Source organism: Ornithorhynchus anatinus, chromosome 14 (assembly GCF_004115215.2).
Source record: "Ornithorhynchus anatinus isolate Pmale09 chromosome 14, mOrnAna1.pri.v4, whole genome shotgun sequence".
NCBI classification, from domain to species: Eukaryota; Metazoa; Chordata; class Mammalia; order Monotremata; family Ornithorhynchidae; genus Ornithorhynchus; species Ornithorhynchus anatinus.
This window is the reverse complement of record NC_041741.1, coordinates 190,372-205,053: the sequence shown is the minus strand read 5'-3', so window position 1 is coordinate 205,053 and position 14,682 is coordinate 190,372. Positions and strand designations below refer to the sequence as shown.

General features: G+C 43.3%; 1 protein-coding gene across 5 annotated transcripts in view; it reads left to right on the top strand.

Annotated features, from left to right (window-relative positions):
• SYNE2 (spectrin repeat containing nuclear envelope protein 2) overlaps positions 1–14,682 on the top strand; it is a 221,984-nt gene that overhangs the window by 43,877 nt on the left and 163,425 nt on the right. For all 5 annotated transcript variants that reach the window (XM_029078794.2, XM_029078793.2, XM_029078792.2 and 2 more), the window contains exons 3-11: positions 2,079–2,140; positions 3,326–3,421; positions 3,510–3,587; positions 3,680–3,772; positions 5,205–5,386; positions 7,130–7,326; positions 10,065–10,159; positions 10,703–10,804; positions 13,558–13,695. In XM_029078794.2, the coding sequence (XP_028934627.1) occupies positions 2,079–2,140; positions 3,326–3,421; positions 3,510–3,587; positions 3,680–3,772; positions 5,205–5,386; positions 7,130–7,326; positions 10,065–10,159; positions 10,703–10,804; positions 13,558–13,695 (1,043 nt within the window). The remainder of the gene's footprint in view (positions 1–2,078; positions 2,141–3,325; positions 3,422–3,509; positions 3,588–3,679; positions 3,773–5,204; positions 5,387–7,129; positions 7,327–10,064; positions 10,160–10,702; positions 10,805–13,557; positions 13,696–14,682) is intronic.

Genomic DNA, 14,682 nt, shown 5'->3' with positions numbered 1-14,682 from the left:
AAGAAGAGCTAGGATTCTTTTTCCTGGAGTCGTCTCTTCAATTAAATGCTTCAAACCAAGTTGTCCTGAAAAGCTCTGTGTTTCTGTTGGGTTAATCCAAAGCAAAAATTCAAGAAAACAAAATTTCTTCTGTTCAAGGGCATTCTCCACTCTGAAGAGGTTGTTGTAGGGGCTCGAAGAATATGAGACAAAGCCAGAGCCGAAGTGTTAGTGTTTTGCTGTTTATTCTTGTCTCAGTTGATGGTAGTCATTGAATCCATTCACTTTTCAGCTCCTTTGTGCTGGTCTCACTTGGGGGAAGATGGGACCCAAAATAGAGCCTCCTGTGAGGCAGAAGGTGGAGAGTAGCTGGGGCCTGGGACAAAGCACCTCATCGACTGCATGATGCCACTTTTGCCCTCTGCCAGAGATAAATATTTCTCCTCTGCCCTTTAAGGCAGTAGAGCTAGAGACCCCAATTCTTTGCCAGGTATTCTAGGATTTAACTGTCATCACCTCCGCCACTTCACATTCTTCAAGATCAGGGGTCAGAGGCTTCTTTTTTGCCAGGGCCCCAGCCCTGAATGCTTCATCCATCTGTGAGCCTTAACCGGCACTACTCCCGATAAGCTTTCTCACTTACCAGAGGGGACCTTGTGTTGATCTCTTTTGGGGAAAAGATGGAGACTCCTCATGTATTGAAATAACATCTTTCTGAGGAATGGGAAGAAGGAACTTGGCTTTTTTAAGACAATGGATAGTGTTTTCTCAAATTTGGTTTTTATTCCAAAGTCCTGATTTGACTAATCAAATTGACTAACTTAATCAGTAGCATTTACTGAGTGCCTTCTGTGGAGAGTCCAAAAGAGTTAGGGTTGCTGGTCTCAAAGAACTTCCATTCTAGCAGGGGAGCCAAACCACTAAAACAATTTACAGATTGGAGGAAGCTATGGGTGGTGTGTTTGTGTGCGAGCCCCTTGCTGTGTGTGCGGTGTGTGTGCTGCATGTGGGAGTAGGAAATCATCTTCGCATACTAGTGGAGGTCTTTCCACTCCCAGCCTATTCCCATCCATCCTTGCTTTTTCAGGATGATTTCTGGCCTTCTCAGAGTCAGCCTCCGGCTCTTCAACCTCTTGGGATTGACTAGTCTCTTCTTGTATCCCCAGGCCATTCTCTGGTCATTGCCATCAGTTCTAAGGGTAGGCTCCCAACAGATCTGGCAGACCACCGTGCTGCCACCCATTGCACCTGCCCCATCTAGTCCTGCCCCGCCCCATCCCGCCCCATCCCATCTCATCCAGCCCCTCCCTATCCCGCTCCACCCCATCTCGTCCAGCCCAGCCCCACCGAGTCCAGTCCCACCCCATTCCCTAGTCCCATCCGGCCCAGTCCTGCTCTCTCGCCACCCCTGCCACTGCAAGGAGCCCTGAACTTGCACCCACCTCCGCCCCAGACCCGGCCCCACCTCTAAGGATCCAACAACAAGACCACAGAAAAGAGCAGTTGGTGGAAGTGCATTTGGCTATTCTTCAGCACAGGACAATGATAGGTAGTATTGAACACATACATATCTTAAAGCCATCACCACCAGCTATTTTCTACCTTCTCGCTGCCAAAGAGCTCTGAGCATAATCTGATTTGTTCTATCAACACAGGTAGAGCAGGGCTCTGCCATCGTGGCTCAGTTCATTAGTCAAACACTAATTTCAGATACTCTGTGCTTGTCTACTGTTTTTAGAGTAAAGGTTTCAGGGTTTGTTAAAGCTTTGTGTCTCATCTTAGTTCTCTGTTTTCTCACTATACGTGGAGTTGTGGACTCATCAACTATGATTTTTTTTTAGTTACTGATGAGGAAAAAATTAGTTGAGCTTTGATAAGTCCCAAATAAGTAGATTGAAAGACCCCAGTCTTCCATTTGGGTGGGAGGCTCTGAAAACTAGACTGCCTTGACCACAATCTGTATAAGTGTTTTTGAACTGTGTGAAACTTTATCAGTCTTGTGACTCCAAAGCTGTGATGGGACTGAAGTCATCAGTGGGCAATAGCTATTTTTTTCTGGTGCTTGCTTGCTCTGTGATTCTGTTTTTCTTTTTCCCTAGCTGAGCAAGAACACACCCAGAAGAAAACATTTACTTGTTGGATAAACTCACAGTTGGCAAAGGTAAGGACGAGAAGCAAAATAATCAACAAATACAATTCTCGAATTTCCCATCTTAAATCTTCAACACCTGTTGGGAATCCCTTAACCTCAAAGGTACATGAAAACATTGTTTGGCCCCTTGTCTGAAAAGGCTTGTGGACATAGTGCACTCCTTTGCCCCTCTCCCATCAGAACTCTTTCTCTCTTTCCAAACTTTCTGAAGACCTTACTCGACTAATTCCTTACCATCTCGATCATGTCATTCTCTCAGACATTTATTCCTACTTATTGATTTAGTCTATATGTTATATTGATGATCTAGTTTCACATTCTTTTAACTTGTGTATTTGTTCGTTATATTTGCTTGTCTTCTTCCATGAGATTGTAAGTCCTTAAGGGCAGGCATCACCCCTAATTCTCCTTCTGGCTATTTCCCAAGCACCTATTGCAATATCCCACACATGATCTATGCTCAGTAAATTCTTTGATACTACTTATTAGTACAAAAATAGATGCCTCATCAGATATCATCAGTCTCAAAATAGTACATGGTGAACACTCTAACGTTCGTGTAGTTATGCACTGATGAGAATGAAAACAAAAAGCCATAATTCTGTCGAAAGATTTATTGGTACAGAGGAACAGAGGCCTTGTTTGCATTTTTTCTCATTCATACACAGTAAGAGAGTGTCAGTGTTCATTTATTTATTCATATTTTAGCAGTTACTATGTGCACAGCACTGTACTAAACGCTTGGGATAGTGCAATAAAACAATAAACAACGCATTTCCTGCTCACATTGAGCTTACAGCCTAGGGGGTAGGCAGGGTAGGGCCCAAATTTCTGCCCTCACGGGTTTTCCGCACCCTTCAGTTCCTGCAGGTGGTTTCCAGATAGAGTAAGTTGCACAAGCGCTGTAGGAGTCTGTTGCTCTCTGCTGGTTTTGAAGATCTTAGAGCCACTTATGGGCATGATGTTCAGCGGGCTGTCTGAGTGTATCGAGAGTCCCACCGAGGTCTGAAATTCAGCCTGAGGATGATTCTGTGCATTATAAGCAGTTTTTTCTTAATTGCTTTATGCCAAGCAATATATTTGTAATGCAACTATTAAAATAAATACCCCAATTGGGAAATTAACACGTTTTGAGATTTTGGAAAGATGTTATTTCAACTCAATTTTAATAATTTTTCTTCTGATCTTTGAAAGCATGTGCCTCCCTCTGCAATATCAGACTTGTACACAGACATCAAGAAAGGACATGTGCTTCTTGATCTGTTGGAAGTACTTTCTGGCCAACAATTGGTAAGATTTTTGAGAAAGTACTTTAAATTGTTTTGCTCATTAGAAAAAAAAAATGATTTATGTGATCTGTTTTCCTCCAATCCTACAGACCCGGGAGAAAGGGACTAATCCCTTTCAGTGTCGAAGCAACATAGAGCAGGTCTTGGTGTTTCTGAAGAACAGATCTGTGAGTAGAGACTTCATGTTAGGATTCATAACAGACATAAATTAGCCCCGAGGGACATTTTCCCTTCCTTACCCATGTTCCTTCTTTTCTAGATCAAGCTCATAAATATTCATGTGACTGACATTATAGAAGGGAATCCATCCATTGTGCTGGGCCTGATTTGGACAATTATCTTGCATTTTCATGTAAGTTGTTTTGATCTGAAGAAGCATTTCTACTGCAGTAGAATCATGAGTGCACAGTAGTCAAACACTCCTGAATCTGATGCTTGGCTCTCAGTGCTCCAGTACTAAGCAAAGTAATGCCAGACCACTCCTAGTTTGTGCTTTATAATACTAGTTCTGAGATGCCTGAACACTGTGCTGCAGAGCTTTATATTCCTTTAAATTCGAATGTCAAGAACTTTTGAACTGAGCATCTCGGATGTATGTCTGTGTCTGTCTTATCCGGGGTTTAGGCAGTAGTCTGGGCCACGACCGCCATGTCGAGTCTTTCGGGATCGACAACAGTAAACTTTGTGATTGCTTATTTCCTTTGACTCTTGGCCAGTGGCTAAGGAAGTGATCCGGCTGGCAGCTTCTGAGGCTGGGGTTCCAATCCTCTCAAAGGTAAATTTAGGATCTGATTTGGTCTGGGACCTGTAGGCCCAAACTAAAGAGGAGAAGAATTCCTGATTAAGGGAGCTGACCGAGGGCTCTCCAGAAGAGACCTTTTTGGACAGTAGGGACCCATTGGGTCAGACCCATACACCACCCCCCGCCTGACCGGAATGAGACCAGTCCAAGGGGGATGGGCGTTTACCTCATGGTGGTCACTTCATTGGAGCCATAGAGATCCCAGAGTAGGTACAGCTCTGTGGGATTACGATCTTGCTTAAGGAGCCAAGAGATTGATGGTGCCTTGAACACAAGTCATAAAAAGATGAATTTTAGGCAGTCAGCAATACAGTAATTGCCAAACTCCATCCTTTCCATCTCTGAAGGCACTTCCTTTTTCCTGGTTTTTCTCCTTCCCTTACTTCCTATTTCTCTCTCTCTTGTTCTCTCTTCCTCCCTGTTTCCTCTTCCAGCCCTCTCCTTCCTCCATCCCGTCCTCTCGTTCCCTGCCTGCTCCAATGAGGGGTGGCTGTACTGGACAATTCCCTTCTCTTCAGACCTCTCCAGGGGGCTCAGTCAGAGATGTTTCCAGAAGTTATTCCCTGCGATGAGCTGAGGTCCTAGGCTTGGGATTTCGTTCCACTTCACACCTCTGTCCAGGGGGATGCTTTGACAGAGCTCCTTGCCCTCTTGGGGCTTTTAATCAAGCAAGGGAGACAGATGAGAAATAATGAGAGAAAGGAAAAAAAGCATGGAAAGTGGATATGGAGAAGGATAAGTGCTCGGCTTAGTAGAGTATGAAAATCTGCTTGATCAGAAGTGGTATATGGTGAGCGCCTAAGTGTGGAAGGGGCATAAAAGTGTTCAATGAAGAAGCAGAAGTATGCCATTTGGTCTGCTCAATCCTGTGCAAGTCAGCGATGCCCAGATAATGTTAACCAGGTCAGTTTAGGGCTGCAAAGATCAGTAAAACTGTGCTTTTGAGAATGAAGCTACTACCTTCTCCCTCTCTCTCCCTCAGATTGAAGAGCTTGCCTGGACTCTTTCCTGCAGTTACAATCAGCCTTCCCTTGATTGTGTCACTGTGGTTGACTTGTCACCAACTTCAAGCCCTCCAGCAAAGAGACGTTCTAAAGCCCAGGCCCGATGGAAGATGTCCGCCAAGAAGGCCCTGCTTCTCTGGGCTCGGGAGCAGTGCGCCCCGTGAGTGGTTGATCCAGCTCCTCCAAACTCTGTCATATTTCTCTGCATCCTAGAGGGAAAGCAGGAGATTGAACCTTTGGAGCCCAGGGAGAATATGGACTCCCTCTGCTCTCCACCTTCCAGTAGTTCTCCCCTGCAGTGGGGTCTTTGTTGGGGGAGCTGGATCTCAGCTGACTCAGGGAGAGGATTTGTGGTGGTTGGGTGGCATAATTCTCCATTTTATCAGGGTGTATTCAGTTCTGGAGACTTGCCAAAGAGAGAAAACTGGAGGGGCGAATTGCCTTCGAATCCGAACCCACATCTCCCATACAGGGTCTTATCAGAGGTTGTAGCAGCCTGTGAGGGCTCCTCTATTCCACTCCATCTCCCTCCCCTCCCTTAAGCAAAACGGGCACACACACGTGAAGACACAGTGGAGACTCAGTTGCAAAAGCAATTAATAAATAGCATTTATTGAACACCTACTGTGTGCAGAGCACTGTACTAGGTGTTTGGGAGATTAGCAATAGAATAAATAGACACAACCCATGCCCTCAAGAAGCTTACAATCTAGCAGGGAAGATAGACACCTTAATGAAAGGGAGGAGAAAATAACCAAGTGGAAGTATGTGTCTGTTAAGTGCCATGGTGGAGAAGAGGGACTGTCCAAGTGCTTGAGGGGCATGAAAGTGCTAATGTAACACTTGGAAGGATATAGAATGGGGGAGAAGAAATTAATTGGGAAAGGCCTTCTGGAGGAGATGTGTGATCTCTCTTAATGATAATCATTAAAACAGGCCCACAGATTGGGACTTTGCTTTTCAAAGTACAAGGGAGAGGATAGGGAAAGCTTTGTGCGCATATATGCACACACTCCTGAAATTCAATGAAAATGTTTTGATATGTTGAGTTTTATGTTGATGGTTTTTGAGGAGGGGAAAAGGAAGAGTGAGGGATTTAGAGTGGGATTTGAGTCCCCAAAAGGTGAACTTTTCAATCAAAGACATAGTTCTTGCTCAAAACCAGCAAGATCCCAGCAAATAAAGTGGAGTTTTATAAAAGGACCACAGCCTTTTGGATGTCAAAACTTTGAGTCAATCCTTCTTCATGAAATGCTTAAATCTAATTTTCCTTCTCAGGACTTCTTTTGAAGATAGATTTTCTCATGCCTTGCAAGTTTTAATTTTATTAGGTTGACCTATTTCTGTTACCCCTAGAAACAGATTTACCTAGGTTTCCCAGAAATACTAATTTAACTGAAATCTCTGCATTACAGGCTCTCATACTGCATTTTGGTAGAACACTTTGGGGGTAGGGGGTTGAGGGATTACGGGGGAAGAGAACTTTCATCCAAAAAGTACTATGTGGTGGATCTCGAGAAGATTACCCTAAGTAAAGAACAAAATCTTTTATTTGCTTACGGGGAGAGATAACTTTCATCCAAAAAGTACTGTTATATGGTGGATCTCTAGATTTCCCTAAGTAAAGAAGGAAATCTTTTATTTGCTTATTCACTTTAAATGTTGTCTCTTTGGCTATTGGATTCAAAACTTATCAGTCCCCAAGTAAAAGAAAAAGCTGGCTTCTCAAGCAAAAGCTTGAGAAAAATAGGGCCCTTGAACCTTCTCACTCTTCAGCATTGTACTTTAGTGGAGGATATAATGAACCCAAACATTTGGGGTTTTTCTCAAATGTAGGACTGATTTTAAAGGAAGAGCTGTGCTCCAAAACATTTTCTCTTCCCATTTTCTCTTTCTGGCCCAGGCACTGTACTGTGAGCATTACAGACTTCAAATCGAGCTGGAGGAATGGGATGGCCTTTTTAGCTGTCATTCATGCCTTGAGACCAGACTTAATTGATATGAACATTGTAAAGGATCGATCCAACAGGGAAAATCTAAACGAAGCCTTCCGTATCGCCGAATGTGAATTAAGCATTCCAAGATTGCTGGAACCTGAAGGTAAATGTTTTATTCCCCTCAATCTTTTTTATTAAGCTCTAGTCTGGAAGTGAAAATCATCCCTCTGTCACTGAGGGAAAATGGTGCAGTCTCTATTTCACTGCTTTAGTTAGGCAGCTACCTTTTGCTAGAAAAGCCCAGTGTTGCTGGTTGTTCAACTACTTGCAGCATCCCACCTGTAGATGGAAGCTAACAGTGGTGTTATCATTGTCTGACTGAAGAGTTTACCTCCTTCCACCACTTGAACACATACCATTTTATAATTGATAACTTTCAAGAGAAGAGCAATGAGTAAGTTCTGCCTGTCAGTATGGGTGTTGTTCCTTAGTCATCCTGTGAAGATAAAACATTTTATCATAACATTTATATATATAACATATTTATCATAACATTTTTGATATATAGAATCTTTGACAAAAGAGATGAAAGGGATCTTGAAGACAAATCTGATCCAATTGGCAGGCAAGTGACTGATACAATACTATTCTTCCAGAGCCCTAAGAAAAGATCTCCAAGGATAGATGTCCTCCACTCCCCTTAAACCTCCATTTAATCACCCTGATGCCTTTCTTCTTGCTTTCACCAAGCCCCTTTCCCCTTGCTTGGTTGTCGGTGGGCATGCTGAGCAGGTGTCTGGCCTTGTCCACAGAGAAAGCCTTTGGAGACTCCAAGCAGAGAGTGCCCTTCTAGCGTTTACTTCCTGAGAAAAAAAAAATTGCTTTCCCCACTGAGCATATTTTCTATCCATTTAATCATTTGGGTCCTTCTCTTTGGGATTCTTGTAGTCTCAGGAAAGGTGTGGCTGAATCCATAAGAGGTCATTACGTTGGTAGGTCCTGGGCTTTCCCTCAGTAATATAATTAGGGTAAACCGATCAGTCGGTCCTGCAGAATTCAATGGAGCATGAACAGGGCGGTGCACTCACTCCCCCCAGATGTCAGAAGAAGAAAGGTTTCGTTTGTCCTTTTTTTCATTGACAGTATTTCTTTGATGTTTTCCTTACTGTCCAGTAAATCTTTCTGCTCGCATGTTCATTGTCTTCTTTTAGTTCTCTGTTTTTTCTTTTTCTGGTTTTTATTTTGTTTTTCCTTTTCATGCCAGTTATTTGCTGTTATTTTCTTAATTGGTACTTCAGGCGTTTTTTGGGCCCTCAACACTCCTTTTTACCATTTTGGGGGTATGCAGCGAAATAGGCACCAAATTAACTTAATGAAATGTTAAGTGCTTTAAATATACATTTTTTAACTGTGAACAGTTGACCTGGATTTGCTATGATTAGAATAAAATGTGAAACTAAAACTCATAATAATTTGAAATGCAGCATTGATTTGCTGATGTAATACAAATACATTGGTCACTTGTGACCAACTGAGATGTATTTGACCTGAATAATTTTTAAGGTTGTAATTTTTTCTGCCTGAACACTTCATTTTTGGTTGAAAAGGGAAAACACTCATTAAAACAGTATCATTATTCAACTGTCAGCTATTATAATTCATCATGGAGCGTGTGTGAGGGCACTCAAGCACTAAGGAAATTCATGTCATTGATCTTTTGAAAACATATGTTTGAGCATCCAAGAAATCTCATGCATTTGTCTACTTTGCTTTTAATTTTCCCTTTTCAACCGAAAAAATGAATAGTGGATTCATTCAGGTAATACCGTGTAACCCTCACCATCAGGATCAACATCATCATTCCCATTTAATGTGCATTTGGCAGGCACTGTTCAGGTAGGCCTTGTTCAGGCTGCCCTCACAATGCAATCATTTTTCCACAAATTAGAGCTCCTACGCTCCCTAGTGCAGAGTCTAGTCCTCCCCCGCCACCCCCTCTTCTGAGAGGGCTTTCTCTCAGATTCCCTCTGTCTGCCACAAAATGGAGGCGTACACCACCCCCTCCCCGCTGCTCTGGGTATGATGACATTCTGGGGCAGCCCAAAGGGCCATCCCAGGCAGTAGCCATGTGTCCCTCCAGATCCTCCCACCCGTCTGTCCCCACAGAGGGGAGGCGGCACGGCTTAGTGGATAGAGCACAGGCCTGGGAATCAGAAGGTCATGGGTTCTAATCCTAGCTCCACTACTTGTCTGCTTTGTGGCCTTGGGCAAGTGGCTTCACTTCTCTGTGCCTCAGTTACCTCATCTGTAAAATGGGGATTGAGACTGAAGGCACCCAACATGAGACAAAGACTGTGTCCAACCCGATTTGCTTGTATCCACCCCAGCACGTAGTACAGTACCTGGAACAGAGTAAGCACTTAACAGATACTATAGTTGTTACTATTATCTGCTGAGCCAGCTCGCCAACTCCAAGCCAGCTTGCTGAGGTTTGACCTCAAACCACAGCCCTGTGGGTCTACGATGAGTGAGAAGATGCTCCTTCTCTAGGATTTCATTTGGTGGAGGCTCCCAGATAGATTAAAAAGGCTCTACTCCCTGTAGTTGCTCTGCTGGACTGGACAAAGAAGTGATGAAACTATCCAATCACGAATCCACCTTCTCTTCCAGGCTTCTAGCTCTTGCCAGCTAGTGGAATGGTCCATCTGTCCCTGACCTGTGCAAGATGTCTGCTGTGATGAGGAATTCCATTTATTAAGGAATGCAATCAGAAGTCTTGGGATTTGATCTCACTTTTCTAGACATTTTAGAAATGCCAAGTGCAGTTTCTAAGTAAATTCCTGAATGAAAAATTTGGGAGGATGCTAATGGTATGGTGTGTGATTTGTTTTTTTTAAACAGATGTTGATGTTCTCCATCCTGATGAAAAATCAATCATGACCTACGTAGCTCAGTTTTTGCAGTATTCCAAAGATTTACCTGTGGCTGAAGATGAGGTACGGACAAGCCTTCATTTTGGCTGTTTTTTCTCTCCCACTGGGCATGACTATACTGGGCATTGTTAGGAATCAAATTTTGCAGTCTTTTGCAGGGTCGAGGATAATTTTAAAGTATAATTGTCAACTTGGTAGGTTTCTTCAACTACAGATGTTGCAGAAAGAAACTGCATTTCAAGGGCTAACTTGGGAGAATATGTGCTTTAATAGTATTACCAAATAAGGATGCTTACAAGCATTACCAAATAAGGAGAATCTTGCCCCTAGTTTATTCTGTAGGCAGAAAAGATTTGACTAAAACTGAACTGACCTATTAGAATAAAAGTTAACCAGAGGCAGTTTTCAGTATATTAGTTAACAATTTTCACTGAGCTGAAGTTGTTTTTGATTTATTTTTCTGATGTTTTAAGGTATTCGAGGTATGATGTTGGGGGGCAAAGCAGGTTGGGGAGAGGAAATGCATTCCAGTTCTCGGCTGGGTCTCCATTATCCACTTAAAATGTGAAGAATCTTATGTGTCTCTTTCTTTCCACGGAACTTTAGGGAAAGGTAAAAGATGCCATAGTTTGGCTAACTTTGCAAGAGGAAAAGCTTAAGAAGCTGTCAGTGGATTCAGAAAGTGAAACTTACTACAAAAAATACCAAGTAAGCATGCAAGTCCCTGATTTTTATCCAGTTCTTGTCTCTGATGGACAGTCTTTGCAGTAATTAAAATTATAGGGGAATGTTTCTACGGACATAATAATAGAGGTCATTTAATTGTAATTTATTGTGAAACGGTGAAATCAGCTCTTGGATTTAAGGCTGAAGTTTGTTGATCTGACTGTACAGAACAGTCACTGACCAGGATAATAAAAGTAAGCATAGAGGATTGGCTCTCACTTGCAAATTTTGCTATCTGGGTTCAGGGCATGTTCTCAAATGTCCAACTTCAGGGAAGTTGTATTTTTTAGAATAAAGTGTCAGGTCTACCCACAATTCTCTCTATTAGGAGACCTTGCCAAGGGAATTAGTTATAAGGAAGTATTCTTAATAATAATAATTATGGCACATGTTAAGTGCTTACTATGTGCCAAGTACTCTTTTAAGCACTGGGGTAGATACAAGTTAACCAGGTTGGACACAGTCCCTGTCCTACATATAAGGCTCACCGTTTAAGAAGGAGTGGGTAAGATTTTATCCCCATTTTACAGATGAGGTAACTAAGGCACAGAGAAGTTAAGTGACTCGCGTAAAGCCACACAGCAAACTCATGGCAAAGCTGGGACTAGAATCCAGGCCCTCCGACTCCCAGGTTGAGGCTCTTTCCACTAGGCCACATAATCCAGGGAATTTTGCAGCTCCTGACATTCTTCTAAAATTTAATTATGTATAATGAATACATCACAATGTCAAGAAGAAATTTAAAAGATCAGATTTTTGCAGTTACTGAGGCACCTCCTCACTCTCCATTGCTGGCAAGGTCCTAGCCAAAGTTCCCCTGGATCGATCATTGACAAATGTCACGAATTAATCCGTGGTATTTATTGAATGCTTACTGTGTGCAGGTCACTGTACTAAACTCTTGGGGAGAATACCACACAAGTTCACTCACCAACTTGGACAAATGTGCATTCTCATCACCTCTAGCCACTGCACAGTCTCTACCCTCACCAACCCTGAAATCCATCCATCTGATCACAACCTCCTCACCCGTCTTCTCTCCCATCTTTGCCCTTCTCTCCTCTTGCCCGAACCCTCCCGGAATCACAGTGTGGTTTCAGACTCCAGGGTGACCCAGGGATGTGACCTTTGCAGCACGTTAGATAAGGGAAAGGGCGGGGAGCATTACGAAAGCCCAGTGTGATTTTCATAAACTTTAAGAATTTAAAATATTTTTTCTTGGCTGTCTCCCTGACTAGATTATAAAGCTCCTCGAGGGCAGGGATCGTGTCTAATTCTTTTTGCGCTTTCCCAAATGCCTAGTACACTGAGGGCTGTACATAGAGCAAGTGCTCAATACATACTGTTGATTTTTTTAAAACGTTTGATGCTGATAGTAAACTGAACTCTGGAAATTTCTTAGTAAATTTGGCTGCCCTGACCAGTTCATTAAAATTCTGGGACTGCAGCAGGTTGGCCTGGCTGTGTGTGTCAGGTCAATTCCCCACTGCCAGTGGAATCAAGCATGGAAGATGCAAGATGCTGGAAGAAAAGAGAAGAAGTGTGGCCAAGTGGCTAGAGCATAGGCCTGGGAGTCAGAAGGACCTGGGTTCTAATCCTGGCTCCACAACTTGTCCGCTGTGTGAACCTGGGCAAGTCACTTCATTTCTCTGGGCCTCAGTTACCTCTGGGACGTGGATTGGGTCCAACATGATTATCTTGTATCTACCCCAGTGCTTAGTACAGTGCCTGGCACATAGTAGGTGTTTAAGAAATACCATTAAAAAAATAAGATGCAGCAAGAGACCTGGATAAAGGTGTTAGAATACACTTCTGCTCCTTTTAGAAACTTCATCTTGACAGACTGCAGGCATCATCCAAAGCCTGAAGGCCTGTCAATCAAGAACCGCTGAACCCAGATGGCTGTACTCTAGAAACAGATCACTAGGAAGACATGTAAATGCCTGTAAAGTGCTCTGCTGAATCGGTCTGGTGTTTGGGGTTGACATATTCTAAGTTGTCCATACAACCAAAATCTATTTTGGCAGCAAAGAGCTAAACACTGTCACAGAATTTTTTTACCTAGATAGTAGCACACTAGCCATGACAGACAAAAAAGTACACAGTGGAATCAAGAAGTCAGCAAAACCTGTGGCAGCTGGTCAAGCAGAATGCAACAGCAGCTGCAGACCAAACTAAAAATCTACAGAGCCGGAGTGCTGTCCAAAAACGTCTCTACAGCTGGGAGATGTGGTCTCCCCACAGATACGATATTTGTCTCCTCGAGCAGTCCTAGCAGAGCCACTTATTGGCTCTGCTCAACATCAAATGATAAGACAAGATCACAAGACACCAAGGTCTGCATCCACACACTGGGGTGAGGATGGACCCTAGTGGATGTCCTGAGAGGGCCTCCCCCATCCTCTGCCCTTCCTGGGCCCTTGAAATCTCAGGACTTTTGTTGGCACATGAGAGCATAGAAACAGGTGGTTGCTTCTGGCCTTTCTTGAGCATTCAATACTGAGTTTGAGGCCAAGCCTCTTGGATGCAGTTTTTAAAAGCCTCGTGAACAAGATGCCAGGTTGGAGGGAGAATAGGCAATGAGGAGTGGGGCTCCAGGGCGCTCCCTCTCGTCCCGAAAATTTTGATCTTCCTGACACACACAGGGGGACCGGAGGCCGGGAGTGGTCCTGAGACGTTTTGTAAATTGAATTGATGTTTACTCTCTAAATATTATCTTCATTCTATTAATTCAGGATATGCATTCATTTTTGGAGACCTTTAATGAAGAGAAGAAAGCCTTTTTGTCAGTGTTGTCATTGAAAAAGAACATGGTTGGCATGACTGATGATCAGCTACATCTGCGAGAAGCATGGGACAGGCTCACTGACCAGGTGGCTACATTTGGATGGTTGGGAGGCAGTTTTGACAGTTGCGGGGCATTTTCCTGGTGGGGTGGGGTTGTGGGATGTTTCCCCAGGGGTGGGGTGGGGTGGTTAGTGAGACAGTTCCCTGGAGTGTGTATGTGTGTGTGTTGGTGGGGGCTGGGGCAGGGGGGCGCGGGGAGGGCATGTCGCAGGATGTTTCCCCAGACTGGTTTTGTGTGTTATTATCATTATTATTAGAATATCAAGTGTTTAGTATGTGCCAAGAAGTGTACTAAACATTGGGGTAGATACAAGATAAGCAGGTTGTAAACAATCCCAGTCCTACGTGGGAGGGTCTAAGTAGGAGGGAGTGGTTCTGTTTTTGTTTTTTTTTATGCTATTCATTCATTCACTCATTCAATCATTCATATTTATTGAGCACTTACTGTGTGCAGAGCACTGTACTAAGCACTTGGAAGGTACAATACAGCAATAAACAGAGACAATCCCTGCCCACAATGGGTTTACAGTCTAGAGGATGGGCTTACAGTCTAGAGGATGGGTTTATAGTTTAGAGGGTACTTAAGTGGTACTTAAGTGCTTATTATGTGTCAGACACTATACTAATAGTTGGAATAGATACAAGATAATCAAGTTGGACACAGTCCATATCGCACATGGGGCTCACAGTTTTAATCCCCATTTTGCAGATGAAGAAACTGAGCACCAAGAATTTAATTAACTTGCTCAAGGTCATGCAGCAGACGAGTGTAGAACTGGGATTAGAACCTGATTATGATTTGCTTGGATAATTCTCTCAACCCTCCCCATCAAGCCAGTTGTAAAGATGATCTGGTCAGATTGAACCGATTTCACAAATTGCAGAGGAGAGCGGGAGCGTGGAGAGAGGGATAGCAACATGTTGAAAAGAAGCTGCTGGTGTACATGACTGAGCATTGCTGGTTTGGTTAGCTGTGAAATCAATGCATGAGTCTATCCAAATTACCTCACTTT